The sequence below is a fragment of the Rhododendron vialii genome, chromosome 12a (genome assembly GCF_030253575.1).
Source record: "Rhododendron vialii isolate Sample 1 chromosome 12a, ASM3025357v1".
Taxonomy (NCBI): Eukaryota; Viridiplantae; Streptophyta; class Magnoliopsida; order Ericales; family Ericaceae; genus Rhododendron; species Rhododendron vialii.
The window spans coordinates 29,042,303-29,069,119 of record NC_080568.1 but is presented as its reverse complement, the minus strand read 5'-3'; the positions used below and the strand labels follow the sequence as shown (position 1 = coordinate 29,069,119).

Genomic DNA, 26,817 nt, shown 5'->3' with positions numbered 1-26,817 from the left:
AAGCTTTTGCTCATGTTCACGCATGCACATGATGTGGCTTAGCAACGAATCCCCTGTTTGGAAGCCCATTTGACAAGGGGAGTTGCCAGAACGTGGAGTAAAGGGGTGTGAGAGAAGGAAAAACACCGGAAGGGCAATTATGAGAGAGAAAGGGATGAATGGTGAGAGGAGTGCACATAGTTTTTGGTCGAACTGATTAGGGTTTCCCAGTAGAATTTTAGCCTTGCTTTCTAGTAAATTTCTCATAGTTCAACTTATAAAGATATGTAACGAAAACTTAAAAGTACAGCATAAACACTAATCATCAAAAATTTATATTCCAAGTTTGGACCAGAAACAAATTCCTGAATCCGCCCTGATTGGATCATGCCATCAGGTCTCTCTGAGGGTGGGATTGCAATTGCATTTAATTATCTTCAACGTTACAAATTACCAACCCAAAATCTATATAAATAACTGAGGAAACCAAACCACCCAAAATTGAAAAATCAAGCCCCATTCGCCTAATACTCCTCGTACTCCTCGTCTTCCCTCATGTCGTTTTTCCTGGACTTACCATACGTCCTCAGAACTCCAAACGAGCTTGCACCTGATGATTTTACTAAAATTAACCCTATTTGAAAGGGCAAATAGGGGTCCCTATGCCTACCATTGACAAGTTCAAAACTGCAAGCATAATCGAAGTTGCAATGGGCGGGATGAAACTCCATGTGAATTGAAATCCAAGGCTTGAAAGTCATGATTCTCCCTTGCCTGTAAAACCACGAAATAGCAATAGTGAGGTATTGATATTTGCCAGGGTCCAAGAATATCTAACCAAAAGGTTAAAGAGAGAGAATCGTCACCATCCACATGATTTTGCACTGCACTCTCACGTGCCTTCTTCGTTGCCATCTTTTTCACCGACTCCACTGAGATCATGTTGCCAATTTTAATGGCCGAAAAAGAAATTGGTAATGAAATCTTTAAAGCAATGGAAAATGCTATGTTACACAGGACACAGGAATTAACTCCCTGAATCCATTGGGGGAACACACCAAAGTGGAAAGAAAACAAAGGCATATCATGTGAACGCCAAGTACAAGTCCATCCCGAAAATCACTCAGAAACCTTAATTTCTGATTTTTATTGCACTTGTGTCAAGAAACAACAGTTATAAGTTGACCAATAGTGCTACTCCTTGACCATTCAACCACGTACAGAACATGAGGTAAGATGATTTGATTGGTTAAATATATGTACTTCAATGAATGAAAAGTGTAGAAGGAGGTCCAGTTGAAAAACTATCCACGCATGAAAGAACATAACAGAAAACAAAAGCTACCATGAAATGGACTTTCTTAGGTAAGCATGTTGGATTGTATTCGTGGTCTAAAATGACAGATTCAATACTAGAGTTGTCTTGTCGAATAGTGTCATAACTTATTTGTGAAAATCTAATGGACAACAAGAAGAAGAAAAAGATGGAGTAAAAGTTTAAAGAATGTTGGTGTACCGGAAAATGGACCAGGGTGGCGACCATGTATTTTTTGGACCACTGAACTGGGAAAAGATTGGCTTCGAATTGTTTTAGGAAAACAAAGGCCACCTATTAGTAACTCTTTAAGAAGGGAAGGAACATAGTAACCAAATTGCAGCCAAGTTGGTCAGCAATTTTCTTGATGGAGGTAAGGAAATAGTAAGAACCAACAGTGGGAAACTTCATACAGAACAACCACGAGCAACTTCAACTTGCCAAATGCAGCACTTCAGAAAAACTTGCCAAATGCTAAAAAAAAGAAAAAAAAAAAAAGAAAAAGAAAGAAAAAAAGAAGAAGCCATCATCCACTTTTAAATCCCCAAGGCATGGCTATAAGGATTGCAACATTGTCAGTGGCCAAACCCTGGGCCATCTTCCAAATTTTGGCCATGATTTTTTTCTATTTTTTATCTATATAAGGGGGTACAATGCAATTTAAATTCGACTTCATAGAAAGAGAGAATTGAAGAAAATAGCATCTTTGCATTGGACCAAGGTTGCTGCTTTTAACATTTTAGGTACCGTAGAGGCAAAATTGCCGCTTTAGCTATTGTGCATAGGAGATGCTAAGTAGCAGAGGCTTGAATAAGCTTACCTTTAAATTTCCTTTTCTTATCAGCTCTTCTCCTCTTCCTTTCTGCTTGTGTTAGCTCTGTTTCTTCTTTAATATCTCCTTTGCCGGCAAAAACTTCTTCAGGAGCCAACATAGCAGCATCCGACACTGCCAGAGGTGCAATCTGCCCATGCAAGATGTCACACACAGTACTTAATTAACTGTGAATTTAGATTGATATAATACAAAGACTAAACAAAACACCATTGAAATTTCCAAGGAAAATATCAGATTTCATTACCTCTTCCATTGCCAGAGCAGGGACATTTGTTTGTATGGACATATCTTCTATTACCTGTCCAAGTTGACCCATCATAGATTAGCAACAACAAGCTACCATAGGGCAAGCAAATATTGCATTCAATTCTTTACACAGATTATGACAGGAGAAGTGAGAGGCATACCGGTTTTGGTGTGAAGTGGAAATGGGACAGAGCATCCAACTTCAAGCACAGTTTCTTGAACAGAATACTTGCCTGATCACAATTATAGATCCCAAGAGTGAGTGTAATCATAAATGGAAACTGCTAACAGTACAAGAAAAACGGGAAAATATAAAAATGGAACATATGTTTGTTACTGCTGTGTAGTCAGTTAAACCACCAGCATCAGAGAGAAAGAAGGGAGATGGGGAACCATAACCGGTTCACATTTCGTGTATTGTCACATCAAAAACATATAAGCAAAGCAATCAAAGTGCACCTCTTTCTTTTGTTCATCTGAGAAGGATAATGCTGTGGAAACTAGGCCAGTTTTCTGAACATATTCTTCCTGCAATGATAAGAGAAGAATTTTTCAAATGCTTGGTAGGTAAAACTACATAAACAAAATGCATTTTCACGATCAGTGGTCTGAAACACTTCACAACATACAAATCATAAAGGATTCAGCCAGCATTATATAAAGAAGTCCAAAGAAAATGGACACCAAACAGTGAATTAAATTTACAATATCCGAACCTCATAAATTTCAGCAAGTCCCGTCTTGCTCTTATTCTCATCCTGCAAAACATAATTAAAAAGAAGATCAGTTATGTTGCACTTAAATAATTTTTAAGGGGAACAAAATCGAGATCAAACTAAAAGAAACAAAATACTTAAGAGGACAATGATTACCAATTCCTTGCGTTCTTTTGGTGCTTTAGATGGTAGATCAGGAGCCTTCTGAACATCATCAAAATGCCCCTAAAAAGTCCGAGGGAGAGAGAGAGAGAGAACCAATTCATGCAAAGTTCGGCACTTTTATGCAACACTAATACAAGAAACTTAGAATTACTTCAACAACATTATAGACCAAGAGCAACTCATGGATTAACACTATGGTGAATGAATACATGAAAATACTAAAGGTTTGGGATGTGTGCTTTTCACTGAAGAGATCCATATTATAACAAAAAGGACTATGATTTTCTACTCCATAATTAATGAAGGACGGACAAAATCTTATCTGTAACAAACAATTTGCCAACGGCATTTGCAAACTCTGAGTCTTTGGCCCACAAAGGATTAAATGACCACTAAAGGACAACATTCCAATCCAATAGTGCTATATCAGAATAAATTTCAATACAAGTTTGGTGCATCTGTATCTTAGAAGCTCTAATTTTCCTGTCCTTTGAAAACCATGTACTACCATCACAATTTTCAGAATCGTGGATAAAAAATTGTTGTTCACCTCGAGGATCCGTTTCTGAATTAACTCTTCGATAGATGCAGTAACCTCCTCAGTGATAACGGGGGCAGGTCTCACATTGTGCTCGAAATCTAGATCAACTTCTAATGCACTATTCATTGGCCTTTTAGCAGCAGTTATCTGTCATCAAATTGACAGCAAAAGTTATGAATCCAATTGACATTTGGTAGTGCACTGCTGAAATTTACACGAATTGATATCTCAAAGATTGCAAAAACATGAGATGTTACCTCGCCTCGCATAGTCCAAGTTTTTGGATTCAAGTTTGCTTTCTCCATTTCCTCTATTTTAGTCTGCACCTTCTTTAGCTGTTCTTCATGGGTAGAAAGATTTTGCTCCTGCAGAAAAAAAGAAAAAGAAAAAGAATGAATGGGACAAATAATCCAAAGGTGCTTCAATCAATAATGGTGCCCGTCAAGCAGCAAATCTTGCAAGTATCAAACAGAGGAGCATGATGTTCATTAGTCTGATCAAAAAACAAAATTGTTCATGAGAATTCATACATATGACAATAACAGTCAATTACCTGATTGCCCAAAGTCTTGTCATCTTCTTGCTCATCACCCAAGTGATCTGACTCATCCATCTGTTTTGGTTTTCTTTTCTGGTTATCTTTCTTTTTAGGGCCATAGAAGTCTTCGTATCTGAAAAGGATGTAGCATGCATATGACCACGCAGAAAGATTAGTGGAAAGAACTAAAAAGAGAGAGAGAGAGAGAGAGAGAGAGAGAGAGAGAGAGAGAGAGAGAGAGAGAGAGAGAGAGAGAGACAACATTAAGTGAATAAAATAGTGAAAGCAAAGCAATGTGCTACTGAAACTAACAGGTATAATCTAGGACTGGCTAGGTTAATTAGAGTAGCTACTCTATAAAATAAACATCAGTTGAGGTTTCACTGTTTCAGATCCAGATTATTAAGACATTAGCCACATATAACGGTCGATGAATTGATTCCCAATCCAAGTATGATATCGGCCAGGGCATCAAGTTGGCAATGAAAAATAGCATAAGGTGATCAAACAATAAATCGAAAGACAGATGTATGCACGTACTAATGATCACAAGATAAGTTACCCTATATTTCCTTCACATGTTAACTTCAGAATTTGTTAAGAAGACATTGATTACATCAAACCTAATCTCATTCATTACTATTACCTTGATGTAGTGAAGTGTGCCAAAAGTAAGAAGGCTTTAGACCACTTCAAAGGGTTGTTGTTAATCTGTCATTACACCCCTATTCTTTCGTAGAACTCATGCTCCAGACCAAAATGAAGACCTTACAAGATCGTCAAAAAAAGAAAAATGCACAATCCTGTCTCCAACGCTCCAGACCAAAATACAAAAAAAATTAAATCGAAAGGTTCTTTTAGCCATGACATGGGTTTTCAATGAATTCCAACTTTCTCCGCCATGTCTCCCTCCCTCTTATCCTCCTCTCTAAAATAACAGCTACCAAATCACACCATTCCATTGTGATCAACCCATCGATTCGAGATTGTGAAGGGAAGTCGGAGTGGCATGGGTACCACAGTAAGATGAAGTACAAAAGCATGACGGCACTTTCACTTCAATAGCTAGCTAATTGGGTTGAATTTTACCCAAGACCGTATACAATGGTATCTGAACTTTAGTTCCACCATCCTGAAAGGTCTTAGGTTCAAGTCTCTCCAATTGCATTTCTTGCCCGTTTGCATTCTCCATCTTCCCTTTGAATTCATTTTAGCTCCAAGTTTGGTGTCATCCCAAAGTGCAAGATGGAGTTGAACGTGAGGGAGAGAGTTCAACAACATGATATATATTGTTGGATACATTCCTAATAGCTTAAGATTTTGAACAATTGATAACTTAACTTGGTATCAAAGCCAAGTATGGGGAATGGGTAGGGTGCATGTCTCTATCTACAAAACAAGTGCAGTCAAGTGAGCACACTGCGCATAAGGGAGGGTGTGAAGTGAAGTCCCACATCACCTAGGTCCCAAGAAATGTGAAGCAGACAAGTATGAGGGCACCCCCACTTCAATAGCTAGCTTATAGAGTTGATTTTTACCCAAGACCGTAGAACAAGTATAATTGCATTGCTAACATGCTCATAGAGAGGTTTACAATCTAGAGACACAACAAAAATTTGTTTCCTGCTGCGAAGGACAATAACCTTTGCATATCTAATAGCAAGCACAGAGCTTCTAAAAGCAACTGGAGAGTAATTAATTCCCACCCAATCAAATAAAACATACCAAAAACTTTGAGGAACACCACATTAACAAAAGCCGTATTGAGATACAAACTTGCTACCACAGGCTTACTACATCAACAGAAAAGCCAAGCCAAAACAATTTTATAGAACACCAAAGTTTCTTAGAGCATAGGTGCTACCACTCCATTGCCATGATGCCACCAATATTGATACTGTCCAATATCCACCACCACAACAACTACAACACCACTACTAACACTTCCACAACCTTGACATCAACACCGCCCACTATGACAAAACCAACATCGCAAAATTATCATGTTTACCACTGGCTACACCTCACATCTTCGACTATCTATGTTAAGATTGGAACCTCCTGAGGTAACTATTACTTCATAGTTCATTCCTCATCACAACTAGACAAAGAGCTCTTCTACGCATGATATTTGACATCTGTGAACCTGCCCACACCACCTTTAATAATCGCAATATCCAACACCAATACTCCATCAATACAAAGACCCGTTATCGACTTTACCGGATACTTTAAGACCATAATTTAAGAAAGTGAGATTTTCTCATATAAAACATTGATATACCTACTGTTTATCACTTAGATTGTTATGTAGATAGTTCATAGAACTAAACTCTCACATCATGATAATTCAAAAAAGAGCCGAAAACAGAATTGAAAAGATAGAAAAGAAAAGGCAGAGCACCTTGCTCCTTCTTCTTCATCACCCAGGTCAGCTCCGAAAACTCCAAGCTACAAAATAAAGTAGGAATCATGTGAAGCAACAAAACAATCGCAAATCGAAATCTATTTCACGTATTGCCCAACATTAACAGTATTTGCACCAGCATAAAATAAGATAAAGTTTCTCACCCCATCACCTTCCTCATCCTCATCTTCTTCCTCCTCCTCCTCATCTTCTTCATCATCTTCAATTCTTTTCGACAACTTACCGCCACCTCTTTTCTTCTCCTTCTTTATTCCATACTCTCGCGCCTCGTCCTCTTCCATATACTCCTCCAATTCCTTAATCTTCAAAAACCTATCTTCAACTCCATTCTCCCCATCATCATTTCCATCCTCCTCATCCTCTTCCCCTTCTCCCTCTTCACTTTCCTCCTCGTCCTCGTCCTCCTCGTCGTCATCGTCATCATCATCAAAACCTGTTAGAAATTTACTCCAGTAATCAGAATAAATGACATAAGAATATGGAATAATACAAATACGGAATTATAAACTCAATAAGGAGTCATAGATATATATTGGAATATAATTCAAGTTTTGGAACTTCCAAAATAGTAATATTCCAACGAAACCTTCATCCAACTCCTCAAAACCCTCAGCCTCTCCCTCCAAAACACCCTCTCTTTCTCTCTCTACACCCTCTCTCTCCTCATCCACGCAGAAAAGCTTCGAGATTTCTTCCGGATTCTTCTCGAACCGCTTCAGCTCACGCCGGAGGCTCGAGATGAGCGGCTGGGATTGGAGGTCGATTTGCTGCCAAATCTGCTCGGAGTCGAACCCGTTCACTAACAGCCGTTCGAAAGGTGTCTTCGGAGTGTACGGTTTGAGAGACGAGTATATGTGCTCCAAGGCTGCGCGGGCGGCTTGAGACAGGTTCTCCGAGGGCGCGAGGAACAGCGGTGGCTCCGCCGATTTTAAAATGCGCAAGGACTCCATTCCTTTGCCGCCGTTCGTGTCGTTTGAGGTTGCCGTGGCTAATAGAAAGGCCGTTCGACGGCGGCGCTGCGACGGTGATGGTTCGTTTTTTTCCTTTATGTGTGGAGGCGAAAACCGTGAAAGAAGATTTTCTCAGTGGTGCCAGAGGAGGGTCGAGATCGGTTTTACTTTTAGGGCAAATTTAAGTTACAACTCCTTGTAGTTTAGTCGATGTGCGGGTGCACCCCCTCACCTTTGTTTACTACACCATTCGCACACTGCATTGTGCGCAACTTTATCTCGGGGTCCCACCAAAACGATTGAAGCCGTTCAACTTATTTAATTGTTTTTATAGAATTTTTGTGACATATTAGACCATTGGGACTAGAATGATCACAGAATCGATTAAGTTCTTACGGATATCTAACTGCGCTGATTTTTTTACAGGAGTCCGTAAAGATTTTTGTAAAAAAAAATACTCACATTCGGATTAGGAATGAGCACAGAATCGAACAAAGTCATTATCGATATTTGATGAGTTAATTTTTTACAGAGATCTTTGAGAATACATTTTAAATAAATTGAGCGGCTATCATTTGGGTGTGACCCCGAGATGGATTCCACACAACGCAGTGTGCATTTGGTGTGCACCAAATGGTGTGCCTGTAGTTGTATTTGCATCCATTATCCAGTATCCACACCAAACCCAAAGATTCTGTTCTTTGTTAGTCTGTGGAACACACATTGTGTGATTTAATCTTTGAATCAATTTCTGAAATAAACTTTCAAAATTTCGTCTATAAATCATCAAATCAAATTTCGAAATTGAATTGTAAAAATTTTGATTATTAATTTTATCTCTGAACCAAATCTTGAAATGAAAATTTCAAAATTTCACATGCTATTGGGTTGTAATTCGCCTTTCCATGGAGTATTTGGTTTTGGAGAGTACGTTGTTCGGATTCGTCCTGAAAAGGATCAATTCTGTATTGAGTATTGAGTGCGTTAATAGTTGCAATGTCATTCAAAGCATGAACAAGGATCACTCTTGAACAATGACAATGAATTTCTTGGGAAGCCGCTCAAGCGACTTTAATTATGCGCCCGAGGAAGGTCAGGCGCGACATCAGACGAAATCTCCACCCTGAAGCATGTCCCGATAAGTCACTCAAACAACTCACAACTCGCTCGAGTGACTTTTGATCCGCTCGAGCAACTCTGGTCGAATACAACCGCTATAAACACGCGAACATTAGCTCACACTGTCACCGACCGATGTATTGCATTTTCCGAGTTGTGGTTTGAGAGCAAACTCATAAAAAGAGATTCTAAGAAGTATAGGATGTTTCCTATGGATTCTTTTGCACATTTATGTAATACCTAAATCAATCAATCAATGACATTCTGTCTTCGATTATATGACTGTTTGTATCCCTCTGTGCAAAATTTAGCAAATCTTTCTTCCTGCCTTTTCAGTGTATGGAAAATTTACATTGTTTCTTGAACTTGGAAATTCTTTCTTCACAGGTGTAATCAGCTGCTATATGAATTAGTACACCACACACTGGTAGGAGTGAGGGAACCATTTTGAGAACAGGAAGTGCTTCAACTTCATGATCAACACAAAAATTCCATAGCAAGGTATGTGCATCAAAGCCACCGACGAATACCTGCAATTTTCGCCATTTTTAGCATTGGAAAAAAAAGGTTAGATTAGGCACCCTTACGAACGAACTGATGAACTGTTTCTTGTGATGAAAACATACCATAGCGGAGCGAGTGGAGTTGACAAGTCGAGAAACGGGTACGGCCACCTGTTTCAAATCGACATCGTTATAAATGGTAAGAAAAGAGAGTCGTACGTGTTCATTGTACAAGGGAAAAACTACGGGCACGTAAAAATGGCACTGTTTAGGTACCCTCTTCTCACACAGGGGGCGGAGCCACTTTATGCAGAAATGCACTTATGCGGGGCCGGAAACAGAATTTTAAGGGCAATGTTATTAATATTTAGAAACATGCCCAATTTTTTCCCTATTTGCTAACCAAAACATAAATATGGATTAATAATCAAAAAATAAATAGCAGCTGTCTTCAATGTGAGGGTCGATGTGCACGAAGCACCTCACTATGTGTAAAATGTGGGTAGAAATCCATGGATGTTAGTTAATATTCATGATTTTTTTGCAAAATTTAACTTTTTTGGCATTGTGTGTGTCTTACGTACACATTTTTTGGCGATTTAACAAATTCATAGTGTTAAAATGGGACAAATATGTCACTTTTGGTGCACTCGATTCATGCTTGGGACAATTATTATCATAATTAAGGGTAGATTCATCAAAAGGGAAGAAAATATCAATTTGTGACTGCACTTGAGCTATATTCGGTTCGGCCTTGCACATATGCACATATGTGCACACTGATTGTACATATAGCTTCCGTCGCAGATAAGTCTCCCCCAACGTGAGAGGGGCGGTGCCATTTGTCTGTGTTTTTAGCATTACTCCTAATAGAGACCAAACGTAGGCTAGCTTACCAGAGTGAGACACAAGCATGGACAATCCATTGGAAAATTACATAAACTGCTGTCCAGAGGAAGAAGTACGCGATTCGAAACCAGGGGAACCGCTGAAAACATTGAAAACGATACGGGGAAAACGATCAAGAGACCGAATCGGTAACTGAAAACGATTGAAACCATAAAAGCAAACCTCAAACTTACCAGGCAATTCAAAGCAGTGTCACCGAGTAGGAAAACGGCATTGATGCTGTGCATGTAAACTATCAACTGGATAGTGGAAAATCGAAGGCATTGGTCAGAAACAAAAGGGAAGAAAAGAGGGTTTTCGATCAACAGAAACAAAATTGCTCTTTCGTGATCTTCTCCAGTCGGAGCACTTTGTGGGATCTTACCGAAAAAGTACACTTTTTAAAGCTTGTCAAAAACATCAATCATGCCAAAAATCATGTTAATTGGATGTTATCTTAACAAAATAGATTCGCACACAGGATCAAAACTCGTCATTTCAAGATGACTGTGTTGCGATCATGTATTGATTGATATCTAATCAACACGATTGATATTCTCGACGAGCTCAAAAAGTAAACGTCTTTGACCATCGACATGAGTCTGAGAAGGACCCACAAAGAGATTCGACAGGACCGTCTAGTATCATTTGTAGAATCCCTCTAAAATCCCAATAACTTGAAGGGTCATTTGTGCAGTTGATCACTTACAAAATTAAATCGGTAATCTTTGATAGCCAAAAATGGGACTATAATGAACCAGAAAACGCAGTCCGTGAGCATCACAGCACCTGCACTCATCTAGACGAGAAACAAGTCAATGAACAAATGTGACAAAACCGTTAGTCTGCAAATTGAGATCTTTAAAGAACTAATTAGAAAGGAACTGAGATCTTTAAACGGGCGGGAAAAAAAAAAGACGAAAAATTATGCCCCGAGGTTTCCATTTTTCACAGTAGGCAGGCCCCCCAGAATCAAGGGGGACCAATCAAAAAATTCTGCGCAACACGCAGTTTGCAAGAAAATTTGAAATACAGAGACGAAGCCAAACTATGCATAGCTCTTTTCGAAAATGAAGAATCTGATTATTCAGCATCACTAAACTTTTGAATTAGCTATGGGAATTCAATTCACCTGGAAAATAATTTGAAAGAGATAACCCCAGAATCCTGCTATTCGGCGAGTACTGTGTTCTTGGTTGGACCCCATGTGTTTTGCACCAGTGCCTCGTTCGGCATCAAATTCCCCAGAATTCACTCTATGATCGGCACGGCTCTCTTCGTCTTGATATTGGAAGCACCCATAAACGGAGAGCACTGATCCAAGCTACAAAAATGCGATTATTCAAAGTGATCGAAAGCCGTGAGGAACGACACATATCAAGTAAATCAATTCAATCATAGATTCGAATAACGAAGAAGGGTAATCGTACAAAAATTAAAATGATCTTAAAAAAACGGTGACATACCCCAAAATAAATGGTTACCAGTGTAAATGTCCACCTGTCCAATCAAAATTCGCTGAGTAAAAAACCCGCGATAAACTCTAATGAAATCAAAATGCGTGTCATGAAGAAATTTAATCCAATTGTAGTATATGTAAAGTCAAAATCTATCGTAAGGTCCCGAATTCGACCAATAGAATTCTATCTGCTCTCTTTTTAATAAAAAAGAAAAAAAAAAGTGCTTCTGAATTGATCTATGTCAAACCTTATGCTATTACAGGGTCGGAAAACAATGTCAATAAAAATGCCTTACGTACATTCATGCCAAACAATGTCATCGTTATATTATTACGGTGTCGAAAAACAATGTCAAAAAAGGCGTATCCACTTTTCTGGCACGGAGTTTCTGTATGAAAGTACTTTTGTTTGTAAATCAATTTTTTCTTTTATCTTAACATGAAAAACTTACATGAAAGAGATCAAAGTTAGAGAATGAAAAAGGACTACTCACTGAGTGTAGAAGAAAAAAATGTCACCACCATCCACATGAACATTCAGCAACAGCAAAACCAAGAGCACAAAGAAAGCAATAGCTCTGAAGGCCAGAAGCCAGCCAGGGTGCACTCCCTTCACGCACGGTTTCCACACTTCATCCGCGTACAGCATCCCTACCGCCTCTCTCTCCTCCTGGTTCTCTCTCCTCGCCCCTCCGCGTCTCGGCTTCCCCCGCGGACCTTCGTGCTTCGAAATGAGAGTGGATGCGAAGACCATTGCCGTCAGTACCCATATGAAACAAATCAAGAACCTCCAGTTAAACCAGTAACTTGGTGTTGCTGTATTTGCAGTCATCACTGGCTGCCATGAATCTCTTGATGAGGATGATAATGATGATGATCCTGTTAAGGAACTCATGTCGTTACTACTTGCAATGATTCTCTGATTTATTTCTGGAACTCCGAATGGGAAAATCATTTTTTTGGAAAATGGGAATCCTAAGGATGGTGATTGATAAAATAAAATAAAATAAAAAGAAGAGAAAGAAAAAATTGATCTTCAATTTTGACAAAAAAAAAACAAACAAAATTTGCAGGTAGTTTACTGGTAGTAAATGTGTAAAGCAAAAGAGATTTTGAAATGTGGGTTTTGTTGTTATGATTCTAGAAATCAACAAATGCAGCAGAGAATTGATGGAATTGCAGGAAATCCATAAGGTTGAATTGAGAAAAGGAAGAACAGGGTAGTTTGGCTCTAACAAAGAATCGAGAAGAACTGCAGAAGTATTGAATGTGGAAATAGGAATGTCTTTTGAATAAATCTGGAGATCAAGGTCTCAAGCAAAGAATCAAATTCCAACACACAATCTGAGAAGATGTGGAAAACAGAGTACAACCTGAAAGTTCATTCACAAGAAGAAAGGAATGACGAAACACTAGCCATGTAAAAGGTCGTTATACATCTAGTTTTAGAGATTAAATTATTTACACGGCCGGTGCACTGTTTCGATGGCGTGGCGCAATGTAATTGATTTGGAAGAAATAAATGTTTACACCGCTCCGATTTATATAATTTATTCTCCAAGTTTTATGCATGTACTAGCGAGTGCTTATTCCTGAAGGCACGACACAACTCGTTAATGTTGACGGAATTTTTTTTGAACTTTTTCTTGGATATTTCAAAAAAAAAAAAAAACTAATTATATTTTACTGTTCCAAAACTAATTACTGTATTTTACTGTTCCAGTCTTAAAGAAAAATAAAGAATTTTATATGTTCTCTTCGATATTTCCAAGAAAAAAACTAATTATATTTTATATGTTCTCTTCGGTCTAGACACAATTAGAGAATGAAAATAAATGTTAGATTTCCGTTTTTTCTTACAAAGGCTTAGGTATTAAAACATATATGAATGCTCTGAAAAGTAAAATACCATCATATGAGAATATAAATTAGGGAAGGCTTAAAAAGACAACTAATAAATGTGGTCAACTTTGAAATTCGAAACAATTGGAACAATCGATTTATCAGTTGATATTGAGAATTCTCCCAAACATAATCATAACCGTAGGATTTATCTGATGAACGATTTGATTTATAAATTATTTTACCATCCCGGAGGATTTATGGTGATAATCCTAAACCGTTTGATTTATGAAGTTACATAAGACTTAAAAACTAATATGTGGATACATACATCATAAGTCTGATGGACTCAAATTAACCCTTCTAAGGTCAGTCCTACGGATTTGCCCCGACTTTAATTGAGTCCCGCTAATGGACGGTGGTTGGTTTCATAGAGATTAGTCGAGGAATGCGTAAACTGATCTAGACATTCGAAGTTCTGTGATTATATAAAACAACTCTAACTTCATTTTTTAATCAACAATGAAAGAGACACAAAAAAAACAAAACCCTTGAGAGAGTTTGGTTCCTTGAGGGGTGAGAAGGTGAAACTAGAAGAGATTCGAAACTTTAGGTGGGTACTTAGCCGGGTGCGAAAAACATTTAATTAAAGCAAAAGAGGAAAAAAAAAAAGAGGAAGAGGAAAGTTCTTAAGTGTAGGCAAAGCAAGGAGGGATACTTATTTTGGCTAATAAGCTAAGGCAAGGTGGGGCGAGTGGGAGATGCAGCAGATGCTTTGCTTCTTTGCTTTGGAATAGGTAAAAATTGTACTAGGGAAGAGAGGAGAGACAAGGTAAAAAAACAGTAGTAACTGTTTTCGTACTCCTTTTTACGAACACAACTTTGAAACACAATTCGCCTTCGGGATATAAGAGCCGTTTCGATGCACATGAATCTACAGGTATTCAACGATTCCGGGTGTGTTCCTTGACCTTTTCTTTCCTGGACTACTTTTCCTTTCTACATGTGAATTTATAGCACTGTCTATTCATACGAAAAAAAGTTTACACGTGAAATGATAGAGAACAAAAAAGGCAATTATACAAAGAAAAATAGGTTGAAAAATATTACCCCCCAAAAAGTTATTTGCTATATATATATGTACGTGCGTGCGCGCGCGCTTAGAGCATCTCCAGCCTTCACCCATAATTTTTCTCAAATTTGAGTCAAATTTTGGGGTAAAAACCCATTTTGGGTAGACACATCTCCAACCATCAAACCTCAATTTTACACATCTCCCTCTTTCTCTCTCTCTCTCTAACTAGCCGTTGGAGAAATGGGTCAAGGCAAAAGTTGTCTCAGATTTGGGCAAAAAAATGGGTAAAACCCAAAATGGGGAAGCGTTTGGGTCAAAGATTGAAGAGAGATTTTTGTGGTTTTTGCCCCATTTTTAAATTTGAGTCTTAAAATGGGTCAAGGCTGGAGATGCTCTTACAGAGAAATTTTTGGGTACTGGATGGATACCATGTGGCTGTGCCCACGTGGTGCCCGAGCAGCCCATCTGGGCCATCCAAAAGTGTGTTAAACGACCTCAAATTAAAATCCTCTCTCTCCTCTCATCCCACCACTCTCTCCTCTTTCTCTTTCATTTTTCCCTCTCCAAATCTGAGCCGACCAAAATCGAAATGGACGGCTCGGATGCACCGAGTGGGCACCACATGGTACCCACCCGGCACCCAAAAATTTCTCGTGTGTATAGCATAAGCTCTCTTTTTTCTGTCATCCCCAAAAGTAGCTTAGGGTCCATTTGATTAGTGAGAAAAATAAAATGGAAAGTGAAAATGAAGTCAAAAAAAAGAAAAAAGAAAAAATATTTTTTTCCTCACATCCGTTTGATTAAAATGAAAGTTTTGCAAGAAAATAAGATATCCTTGTTTGAAGGGAATAAAATTGCTGAAATTTGAGGAGGAAATGTGGAGGGAAGAGGATAAAGAATGAAGTTAAAGTAATTTTCGTTTATTTTCTCGAGAAAATAAAATTTCCATGCACATTTTTTGAGAAAAAGTAAAGCAAGCTCTAATGCTTCAGAGGGTTGTACAGAAAAGTTTACTTTCTACCACTTTCTAAGATATTATTGCCAAGTGAATACAAAAAAAGTACTCCGTATATATTTTTTCTTTTTCTTGTATTTTCTACCATTATCTCGCTAATCAAACGGATCCTTATGTTTTTTTTGATCTCCCCAGGACAAAGCAATTGAAAATGAACCATATGATGTAATCTTGGGCAGCAGAGGATGGTGCTAAAGTCCATTTTTGACAAGTGATATGGGCCAAGGAATTGCCAGGAATAGAATTCATCAACCCTGAAGATTCTTGATAAGAAAGCAAAATCAATGATGAAGATTCAACCTTGGTAATTTTGTAATTAGATCAGTAAACGAGTCAAGTCGAACTAAGTAGTGGGTTGTTCAAGTTTAATTTGAAAACTTTAGTTTTGTTCAAGCTTTACTTGTTTGTATTGGAGTTAATCTCAGACGAACTCTCATCAAGCCAAGCTCCAGTAATTTGGTTTACTAATTCTGCTTTAGCTTATCAACGTGGGTACTTTATTTCTTCCCTTGATAAAAGAACTTCAAAAATCTGTTCAACTAAACTCATAAAAAATGAAATAAAAAATTTTACTCGGTGCTTTAACATCGCCACATCGTCCCTTTTTTTTAGCTCCAACAAATCATGACACCGTGAATTCAGCAATTTGTACGTACCCGTAGCAACCTATTGAAAAGTTTAGAAAAAAGCATTTTGCGAGGTTAAATGGTAGAATTTGAAATCCCACTTCATCAGATATCCCAAATTATATGCGAATGAGACAAAGAATGAAAAATTAACGTTATGGCCATGAACGCGTCGCTAAAGACAATCCTAACCTGCACCAATATTTCTATAAATAAAACATTAAAAAAATTTCGGAATAACAAACATGACAGGATCCTTTACTAATTCTAGATTGTTAAGTTTACTTGAATATATAGATCCCATATTCCAAAATCAAAAGGAGAGAGAATACCTACCTGAATTCATTGTTGCAAGGGGGTGAAATCCAACTTAATTAACCCAAATACACAATTTTCACAAGTTGATAATAAGAATTAAGTGCCAAATTAATGGTGTTTAGCAGCCCAGTTTTTGTAATGGCAGAGGTCATGAGAAATGGGCTGGGCAGTTGGTTCCCTTGATTCATGCACTTTGCATGCTTGGGCTGAGCAAAACACGTGCCTGAGAAGAATTCTAACAGCCTAATCAGTCCATTAGTAGTCTATTATTATAGAGATTGACTTATTCACGGAGGAGCCGCGATTCCCTTGTTTACGAAGCTGCGCGATCTCAGCCGTCTGTTTCGACTTTGGACGGTCTGAATTTAAATAAAACTTTTCCGGGTTGACAGTTGGTTCCCTTGATTCATGCATTTTGAATGCTTGGGCTGAGGCAAAACACATGTCTGAGCAGAATTCTGACAACCTAATCAGTCCATTAGTAGTGTATTATTATAGAGATCAGAAAGTCCATTTACATAGATTTTTCATACACATATCATGCACAAATCATTATATGGGGTCTACTACGAATTTCATACAAATGATCCAAACCGTTCATTAAATGTAAGACATTTTTTCAAAAGCCACCGCAAAAAATCAGCTGAATCCGATACATATAGATGCTCGATCCAATCATCTAACTTTTCAATATTCTGAAATCCGAATGAAAAGTTAGATGATTGGATTGAGCCTCAATAAGTATCGGATTGAGATTATTTTTCTCGTGGACTCTTGAAAAAAAAATTTAAATTTAATGAACGGATTGGATTATTTGTGTGGGATCTGCAGTGAGCCCCACAATGAAATCTGTGTAGATAGCACGAGTCTATAGAGATTGACTTATTCACAGATCTTGACAAAAAAAAAAAAAAAAGAAGACTTATTCATGGAGGGGCCATGATTCCTTTATTCAAGGAGTCGCATGATTTCAGCCGTCTGTTTCGGCTTTGAATGGTCCGGATTTAAATGAAACTTTTCCGAGAAGAGTTTCATTTAAATCATGACCGTCCAAAGCCGAAACTTACGAGTGCGATTTACCTCCATAAACAACTATTCACGGAAAGCATCGTCAAAAGTCTCATTTAAATTCCGACCGTCCAAAACCGAAACTTACGCATGCAATTGAGTAGTGCTACTGGTACAGCAGCTGCTGTACCAGTAGCATTTTTGCATGCAATTTACCTTCATAAACAACTATTCACGGAAAGCATCGTTAAACAGATATTCTCATTATTATACTAACAGGTAATTAGTACAGTTAGCTTCAAAGTGATAATTATAGGAGTTTAGTTCAAGAATACAACAGAGATCCGTCGGGACAAACATTTCAGCCGCTGTCAAAACTGTACGCGCACGTGGCGAATTCGAAATGAAACTTTTGTACGTATTTTCACTGAGGCTCCGTTTGTTTTGATGTAAAATATGTAAAATATTTTTTCAAAAAACAAACTTCAAACATTTATTTTTTGGTGTTTGATTAGAACTTGAAAATATTTTCAAAAATCAACAAAATAATATATATATATATATATATATATATATAGAGAGAGAGAGAGAGGGAGAGAGAGAGAGAGAGAGAGAGAGAGAGGGAGCTTAAATGATGGAGAGATCTGAGATTATTGGAATTGAATGTGGGTCGGGACTTACGATCGAGAAAACTGAGCAGTGAGAATTGCAATAGAAGGCTTTCAAAAAATAACTTACGAAAAATTTAAGGGTAAGTCATTTTCATCCAATTGATAGAAAATGTTTTTCATATAAAATATTTTCCTCATTTTTGACACAACTAAATACCGAAAAATAGGTAAAACAATTTATACAAGAAAATATTTTACATCCAAACAAAAGGATCCTAAAAGCCAAGAAAAGGAGTGCGTACATCCAAAAAGAGAATGTGAAATTGGGAAGAAAATTTGCTAAGCGGAATCCTAAACTACTCGTAACAAAAGTACTGTTTAGTGTTCCATTTGGTGACGGCATTTTCTTCTTCTGATTAACGAAATGCCACAAAATTATATGTGCAGTTAAGAGAGTCCTGTGATGGAAATTTATGATTAATCGGGATCTGATAAGTTTGGTTGGATATCAAAACAAAATGATACAGTAAATCATTAACATAGCTGTTGGTGTAGGTCTCATTACTTATTTTTATCTTGTTAGGAGTATTATTTAGCTAGCCAGTGCGTCGCACCGCAGTTTTTGTTCTTATATTTTACCTTGTTAAAATTCATTGAGATAGGTAAATAAGATAGGTGGAAGAAAGTCGATTAAGATTAGCTTTTTAGTAAAACTTAGATACTTGAATTTACTGCTATTAAGCTATAGTATATCTGCTAACCAAGGGTTTGGGTCTCGGATTGGACTTGTCCCATGTTATTTGGATTTTTAGGCCTCTTGGGTGTTTGGGCTACGTCTCATTTGTTTTAACTGTTTTATTTTGTTTTAACTATTTTATCTAGGCTTTTAGGCCTTCAGGTGTTGAGGCTTTGTTCCCTTTGGGTGTTGCTTTGGTTGGCATCTTATCAATCAATGGTTTGGGTCTCAGATTGGACTTCTCCTTATCTTATTAATCTTTGTAACAATTTCAAAGGTTAGTAAAATTTCTTTTTCGCCATTTTATGTCGACATAAATTTCACATACAGAGAAATGTAGGTTAGGTAAGCTTTTCTCTACCTAATCGTCGGGTGGACACCAGAAATCCTGGTTAATGGGGCAAATTTTGACTTTAAATCATATATTGAAATATTTGTTGTCAAGAAATAAGGGCCAAAATTTTACTATGTGGAAAAAAAATAAATTGTTGGAGGGGTCTGACATATATAGGCTGCAGATGAGTACCTTCTAAAGTTTGTTGGAACGAACAATACTATGCATTATCGTGCGTAGGATTTGCGTCTAGACAATGGGTATTATTGATGTTTAGTCCCCTTTTGTTTAGTTATTCGTCCATCATTTGAAAATTAAGCATTCATCGCGACAGTGGGTTACGTAGAAAGGTGCCTGCATTTTATTTTGTCAAACAACACTGCGGCCATACAGTTGCTTACTAGAAACCAAGTAGTTTGTACTATCTCAAACAATTGGAAACGCAGAAATCCACATTATGCCCCGGCTCAGGCTCTCTTGGAGTTCCATCACCGCGAAGCAGAAAAACAAAATGTCTCAATATTAACTGTAAAAAGCTCTATACACTCATCTATAAGAGTAATGAACTCTTCCGATGTTTGCTATATGTACCACCATAGCAGAATTGACAAACAATCGTGCTGTTTGTGGATCTTGAATTTTGAAGAGAGATGCGAAGAGGAAAAGGAAAGCAAAAAGAAGGCAGTTTTCTACCATTGAATCCCTTCCCTTTTCGAATCCCTTCCACAAATCTAAGATCCACACACGGCCGTACTCCAATCCTCACCCCATGCCCCCTGAAGTTAATAGAGCAATTTATACACTTGGAAGGACATTTATAACTGTTGATCCTGTCAACTCTGCAGAAGCTAATCAGCAAATATTGCAGAAATCCAGTAGGCGTTGAAGATGAAAAAGTGCCATTACCTCCATCTCCTGTCAGCTAACATTTCAAAAAATCTCAGTGCCATCTCCAAGTGTGGAAAGGGAAAATGGGGCAATAGCAACGTTGAATGTCTTTAAGCCCACTTTATCGATATGCTTCATCTCAAAGTCACCCTCCTGGCAAGGGAACAAACCAGGTTACCGATATCTCCAACGGTAATGTCAAGACGAATACGATCGCAATTATTAATTTCTGTGCCATGGAGATGCATGTGTGAAAAATCATGAATAATCTTTTGCGAAAGAATTTTTCTGGCACTAAACCTGCCTTGATGCAAGACGCATCATAACCACTAGACCCCATGGACTAGGTATCAAATTCATTATTTTAACATCGATAAGAAGTATTGAAGGAAGAAAGAGAGAGAAAATTGTGAAAGAACAAATGACCACTGATACAAACCAAATCGGTGGAGAGAGAGAGAGAGAATCCTAATTCTAGGGGATAAAGAGCTCTAGCTCTATAATCAATATATTAATTCATCAAAAAACTACTAAATGAAAGACTCACACCCCTATTTATAGACTCAAGACCCTCCTACCACTAGATGACGCGAAAATGACACAAACACCCTAAATTCTATTGCATCAACCACCCAAAAGGACATATGGTCAGGCACATGAAAAGTTGAATGCTCAAGTGCTATAAGTTGATGCCATCAACATCCTTCTAGATGAGACAGGTACTATCTATGTAACATGCACACTTCGAAATGTAAGAAGTATCTGTGCAGGACAGTATACACTTATTAAAGATATGGGATACGTGTTTGAGAGTTTAGTTGGGCATTCGCCTAATAGCATATTTATCACTCTAGTGTAATGCAGAACTATGCATCAAAATTCTAATATCATGCATGAACAATTCATGGCACCTAGTAAACACAAGTTATCGTACAAAACACAATCAATACATAAAAACGAATCTTCCATACTGTACGTAAAAACAAAATGGTTCCGATGGACACACACTCCTACCCAATATCATGCCCGAGTCATGTAACGTAGAATCTTGCAAATCGCCATAAGTTATGCAACTACCAACTCATGCTCCCCATTGCTAAAATATTGTACCAAATCACCACTCTAGTACGGTATCTACAAGACTTAAATGTTCTTTCAGTACTTGATCTAGCAAAAATTTAACTGGGAAGGCAGAAATTAAAGTTACCATTCTCCCGCTTGGAGTGCTTAACGGGCATGCAGATGAATATTCAAACCCATTATTGGGAAGTATAACCGGCTGTTCGCCAATAACGCCAATTCCCCTGCAATGAAGAAGCAGCTGAATCACTCAGGCATTTGTATCCCACTCCCAAAAAAGGAGAAAAAAAACTTCAGGGATCAACATTCGAAAATGCAAAAATAGTTATAATAATAACTCATAACTCACCAAACATTTTCAGTCTTCCCATTTGCATCAGTAATAATCCAGTGTCTTCTGAGAAGTTGAACAGGACGATCTGAGTTATTTATAATTCTTATTCTATATGCAAAAAAGTATTGGCCTTTTGATGGCTGGCTTCGGCCTTCAATGTACACGCTCCTAACTTGAACCCTGACTCCCTGAAAATTTTCAAATTTAACTTGAAATATCAATGGTCGAATTATTTTCAGCAAGCTTTGTTAACTCCGAGGAGAAACTAAAAGTGCACTTCAAGTCTAAAATACTACTTGGACGAACCACAAAAGCAACGGAGTAAACCTTGTCGCGGATCAAAAAAATAAAAAAACCTTGTCACTTTAAGCTCCAGATGTGATGAAAAATAATGATTTGTCGAATTTAGCAAGTGTGAAATCTAGTGGAAGAGTGTAAGCTGAATTATAGTCTTTGAAGAAGCTATCACAGTTGAATACTGTTAAAGCATCCAACTCCAAACCAATTGGCAAAGAGTGGAGAGGCTGCCCAAGCTCATATACTAGTTTTGGAGGAGATATTTAACCGATGTGGGACAAATCCCAATACTCCCCCGCACGTGCGACCCCTGACTCGCACGTGGAGAGGTCAACAAAGGATTCGGAACACACGAATCACAATGAAATAAAGTGCAACTATGGCACAAACAAAGGGGAAAAGCCTCCGAAACTCTAGCTTTGATACCATGTTAAAGCATCCAACTCCAAACCAATTGGCAAAGAGTGGAGAGGCTGCCCAAGCTCATATACTAGTTTTGGAGGAAATATTTAACCGATGTGGGACAAATCCCAATAAATACCAAATCAGTCCTTTTTGTGGTACAGAGCCAGAATATATAAAAATAGATTCTTCCAGTTTACTTTACATATAAACTAATGATGCATTAGTTTTACCACTTCTTTTTCACTACTAAGAAGACTATCGTACTGGTTGAGACTTGAGATAGTGTTAATGATTTATTGTCCAAGGAGAAAATGCTAAATCCAAACCCGAGGACATTATGTGTAGGTTGAGGAATGGTAACAACGACCAACCGATTTGCTCCAATAGGTAAACACAACTAAAACTCCAAAAACTTTGGTCAGATATCCAAATATATAAATGATGCAGTTCGTTAAGATGCATAGAAGTGACAACCAAAAATTGACCCATAATATTAGTAATACTTAAGACTCCCAGAGTCCTCAGAAAATGATGTAACAGCTGTTGTGCCAAAATATGTGAAGATCATTAAATGAATCAATCTATAACAAGAACATCTCTCAATGTATTGGTCCGGCCCTACTGACAATATCCTTCCACTGTGGCTACCCATAGTCATGTCTTTTGTTACCTCCTAAACCTTTGCCTCCTATACTTCTTCAACTATCCATCTACCACATCTATCAAGACACTTTTTATAGGTAAATAATAAACCTACAATGTACATGATCAGTCCGCCCCTAACTCCTTCCCCATTGATTTATTTCTTATTTTATCTTTGCTTTGGTAATATCAATTCTCCATCTCGACATTCTCATCGAAGCTAAAGTCATTTTATTAACAGGTTTTTTCATCAAGAAGTTCAGTAAACATATACCCCAGTAGAGATTCTATGAACCTCTATCATAGATGAATTAAAAGATGAAAATTGGCAAACATACAAATAATTTAAAATCTACAGTATATAGAGCATGAAGAAACATCTAATGCCGTTTCTTAAAACACATCTTATCTTTATCTCTTCAAAGCCTGTTGTGCCGTTATGAAACAACTTGTCAACATTTGAGCAAGTACCTTTTTATTTAGCAAAAGTAAAACCCAAGGAAAAGACAGAATCATCTGAGACGCGGAAAGCAAAAGTAAAAGCTAAGAACTTATTAGCACGAGAAATCCGATGGTTTACCCACCAATGTCGTCGCGTCACTTGAACATTTCAAGAGAGAGTGCGGGGCAATATCCTTCAGTTCATCACGGTACCTGGCTGCATCCTGGAAGGAGATGAAGAAGAAACAAAAAGTTTAAAAAATAAAAACAAAGATGCAATGCTGGCTAGATATTTTCTGAAACTCAAAAAATGTAGCATAGTTCATAATCCCATTGCAGTTAAGAGTTAACATCCAGTTGCATGCTCAGCTGTATTGATTAGTGGAGATACATAGAATGATGACACATAAATATTGTCATTGATCACAAAAGTACAAAAGAATTGGCCCTTTATGCAACTCTGTTATGTCCAGATCCTTTTGATATGAATATTATTGGAAAAAAGGCATGTCTTAAAGACAGAAAAAATAACCAGGAACTTATCAAAGCGACTCGAGCTAAAGAAAAATTTAAAAAAAAAAATGAGGACTAGGAGAACATGTGATTGAATGAAAACATCAAGGTTTGCGCAGTAGTTCAGCAGCCTGTAGTAGGATAACCTAGATTGAAGCACCCTTTCATTTTACTTTATTTTTTTCCATCGGCTTGAAGCACCCTTTCATTACAATGACCAAAAACGCCTACATAATGGACTTTATGAACATTCGTTCTGCTTGTTCGAAACTCACAAAGAAAATAGTACACACATTAGAGGCTTAGAGCATAAAAGTTAAAGTATAACCAAGACTTTTGGCATACAACAATTAATTGTGCAGACACCCAACTTACCCCGCCTGAGGAAATGACAGTTCAGTAAAAAAAGAAATGATGGAGGATCAATCACAAAAAATACTATGCACTGCGCATTACACAGCCTATTGAACATAAATTCTGAGCGTCACTTAAACCCAAATCAATTATCTAAGACTGAGGCAAACACGCGATGAAATCTTTTCTACGTTCCATATAAGACAAGACCTTACCGATCACAATAAGACATCATTAAAAATGAATTCCCACAATAATATAATTTCTAGTAACATAACAAGCATTTATTGTACTTTCCAGAAAAATGCCAATTAAGGAATCAGCATATGGTACCTCAAACCTCTCATTAGCAACTGCCTCCTTAATTAATCTACGAAGCCGCAAAATAGGTTCTTCTTCCTCAAATAATCTCAGTGAATCACGAAGTCTAGCTGCCTCTTTGTAGTCCTACAATCAAATCAAAACCTAGAGTATCATAATCAATCCTAAATTTAAGAGTGGAACTGCATAAAAAGACCCCAATCTACACATACAATTATACACAAACCGATGCAAAAGACAATATAGGCTTAGTTTGGATTGCAGGGATCTCGAGAGCAATGACTGTGTGATTACGGATCTCCACATTTACTACACCTTTTAAACTGAACGGAGGAGGGAAATGAACCCTTATCGTCCATCCAACTAAATCTTAAATATGAACCCAAACTACGTAAGAATCCTATTCACATCCTTCTTCAGGATAATCTAAATCTTAAATTTGAGGCTCAATGTATGGGAAATTATAATCCCATCTTATTTTTGTCAATCCAGAATTTTAATACATCAGCCTTCAGCCTTGTGCCCTGCACATGGTACAAGTCTTTTACTCACTACAAAACTAGCATTAACAAAAACAGTTTTGACATTATCAACACCCGACCGACCCCGATAAACTATTCAAATAAACTTCTTGAATAGATATTTCCTACATGAATTACTGAACTACTCCAAACATTTGAATTCGATTTCCTCCTCCAGTAGATAACTTCACATATCAGATTGTACATCATCAGAATCAAAATGCATGCTCTAGAAAACCTAAATTATCCAACACCTCTTCTACACCAACACTCACCAAAGAAAATATCTATTATCTGTTACTGCCGATATCAATTACAAAAGGAACACACTTTTTCATGGTGTGAACGGTGAGTTTGAGGCCAACTCGCATTTTTATCCCCTAAACTACCCCTTCTAACTCTTTAACCGCCTAAAAATAAAATAAAAACTTTCTTTAGAGATTAATCGAAATTGAAGATTTTCCTCTTTTGCATAATAAGATTTGCGCTCGCATCGTGCGCCCGGACAACTAGTATGCTATAAAATTTACCTCAGATTTGGCAGCAACTTCCATTTTCTGTTTCAACAGAGCGTAAGTCTGGCTCCGAGACAGAAACGAACTCTCACTCTCTCTCTGACTTTCCACCCCACCACTCCCTCCTCCGCCGCTGCTAATAGAAGCACAAGCGGTGATTCTCAATGTCCGGGCGCGATTCCCGCAATTCAACCACTGCCTCCTCGTAGCAGCCTCGAAATCCCCGAGTCGACCCGGCCACGACCTAGTCGTCGTCGTCGTCGTGCCCGGATTGAAACCAGTTAACATCTTCATATTCAACGAGTTCATCTGAATCTAACTCGGGATTTTCTTCCACTTTCTTTTTTGGGGGAAATTTTTTCGGTTTTTTCCTCCAAGTGGTAGTATCAGGGAGCGAAAAACAAGGGAATTCGAACAAAGGCAGAGAGGATTTGGTAACGATTTTCGTCCGTTGTCGTTATTTTGGGGGATGGGGTAGTATGATGACCTGGGGAGTGGATAATTATGGTGATTGGCCAATTTGGGTTCTCCGTTTCGGGCCACACATGGGGAAGATCCGGAGTTGTTTGTGGAGGGTGGGGAAACACGCGGTTGGTTTTGGTTCATACTCCGGTGTACTCCATCCGTTCCATTTTATTTTATTTTATTTCCAATGTTTGTTATTCGTATCGTTTTTTAAGATTGATAACTTTAAAAATTTTGTACTATAGACTTTTAATTAAAAATAAGATTTATATTGCATATTTTTTAAAATTCATATTGAAATATATATGCGATTAAAAACTAACATGAACATCAAAAAAAAACAAATAAAATGGGACGGAAGGAGTAGAACTGTGAAGTTATCCATGAAATACAGATACACTATATATATAGATACGGTAGGATATAATCTCTTTTTATTTTTATTCAATAAAAAAGATACAAGATATATATATGATATGATACGGATTACGATACGGATACAGTAAAACATAGGATAAGAACATGTCGGTAGTATACGTGTAAATTATATATTAATATCGTTATTAGTCTTCTCAATTGTAGTCTCTAGTCTCCTACATCGGAACCTTCCGTCTATAATAAAATTTCGTTTGAAGCCTAGACTCTTAGGTTGGGAGTAAATTGTCTAAAACCCTGAAGCCGCGTGTTTTAATAAAAATGTCTTTTCATTCAAAACTAAAAGTCACATTTATAAAAAAAAAACAAAACAAAAAAGCTTGGGCTAAATCAACTCAAGTTGTTTGGTTGTGTTTACA

At 37.6% G+C, this 26,817-nt stretch overlaps 3 protein-coding genes across 3 annotated transcripts; all 3 read right to left on the bottom strand.

The window, feature by feature from the left end:
• Positions 1-293: 293 nt before the first annotated feature.
• Positions 294-7,920, bottom strand: LOC131311983 (M phase phosphoprotein 10). The gene is made up of 14 exons (XM_058339660.1): positions 7,350-7,920; positions 6,907-7,196; positions 6,740-6,786; positions 4,351-4,468; positions 4,055-4,162; positions 3,807-3,944; positions 3,248-3,316; positions 3,092-3,133; positions 2,835-2,903; positions 2,537-2,608; positions 2,374-2,427; positions 2,115-2,256; positions 846-911; positions 294-753 (listed from the first exon to the last, which is right to left on the bottom strand). The coding sequence occupies exons 1-14, from the start codon at positions 7,711-7,713 to the stop codon at positions 737-739; spliced, it is 1,596 nt and encodes a 531-aa protein (XP_058195643.1). The 5' UTR covers positions 7,714-7,920; the 3' UTR covers positions 294-736.
• Positions 7,921-9,018: 1,098 nt separating this feature from the next.
• Positions 9,019-16,735, bottom strand: LOC131311905 (uncharacterized). The gene is made up of 9 exons (XM_058339541.1): positions 16,577-16,735; positions 12,177-12,561; positions 11,690-11,723; positions 11,356-11,547; positions 10,933-11,022; positions 10,418-10,483; positions 10,232-10,323; positions 9,459-9,506; positions 9,019-9,362 (listed from the first exon to the last, which is right to left on the bottom strand). The coding sequence occupies exons 1-9, from the start codon at positions 16,584-16,586 to the stop codon at positions 9,242-9,244; spliced, it is 1,038 nt and encodes a 345-aa protein (XP_058195524.1). The 5' UTR covers positions 16,587-16,735; the 3' UTR covers positions 9,019-9,241.
• Positions 16,736-19,644: 2,909 nt separating this feature from the next.
• On the bottom strand, positions 19,645-26,127 carry LOC131310664 (uncharacterized). The gene is made up of 6 exons (XM_058337818.1): positions 25,574-26,127; positions 24,535-24,648; positions 23,478-23,558; positions 21,565-21,737; positions 21,343-21,439; positions 19,645-20,288 (listed from the first exon to the last, which is right to left on the bottom strand). Exons 1-6 carry the CDS (start codon positions 25,865-25,867, stop codon positions 20,178-20,180), a joined length of 870 nt encoding a protein of 289 aa, XP_058193801.1. The 5' UTR covers positions 25,868-26,127; the 3' UTR covers positions 19,645-20,177.
• Positions 26,128-26,817: the final 690 nt, after the last annotated feature.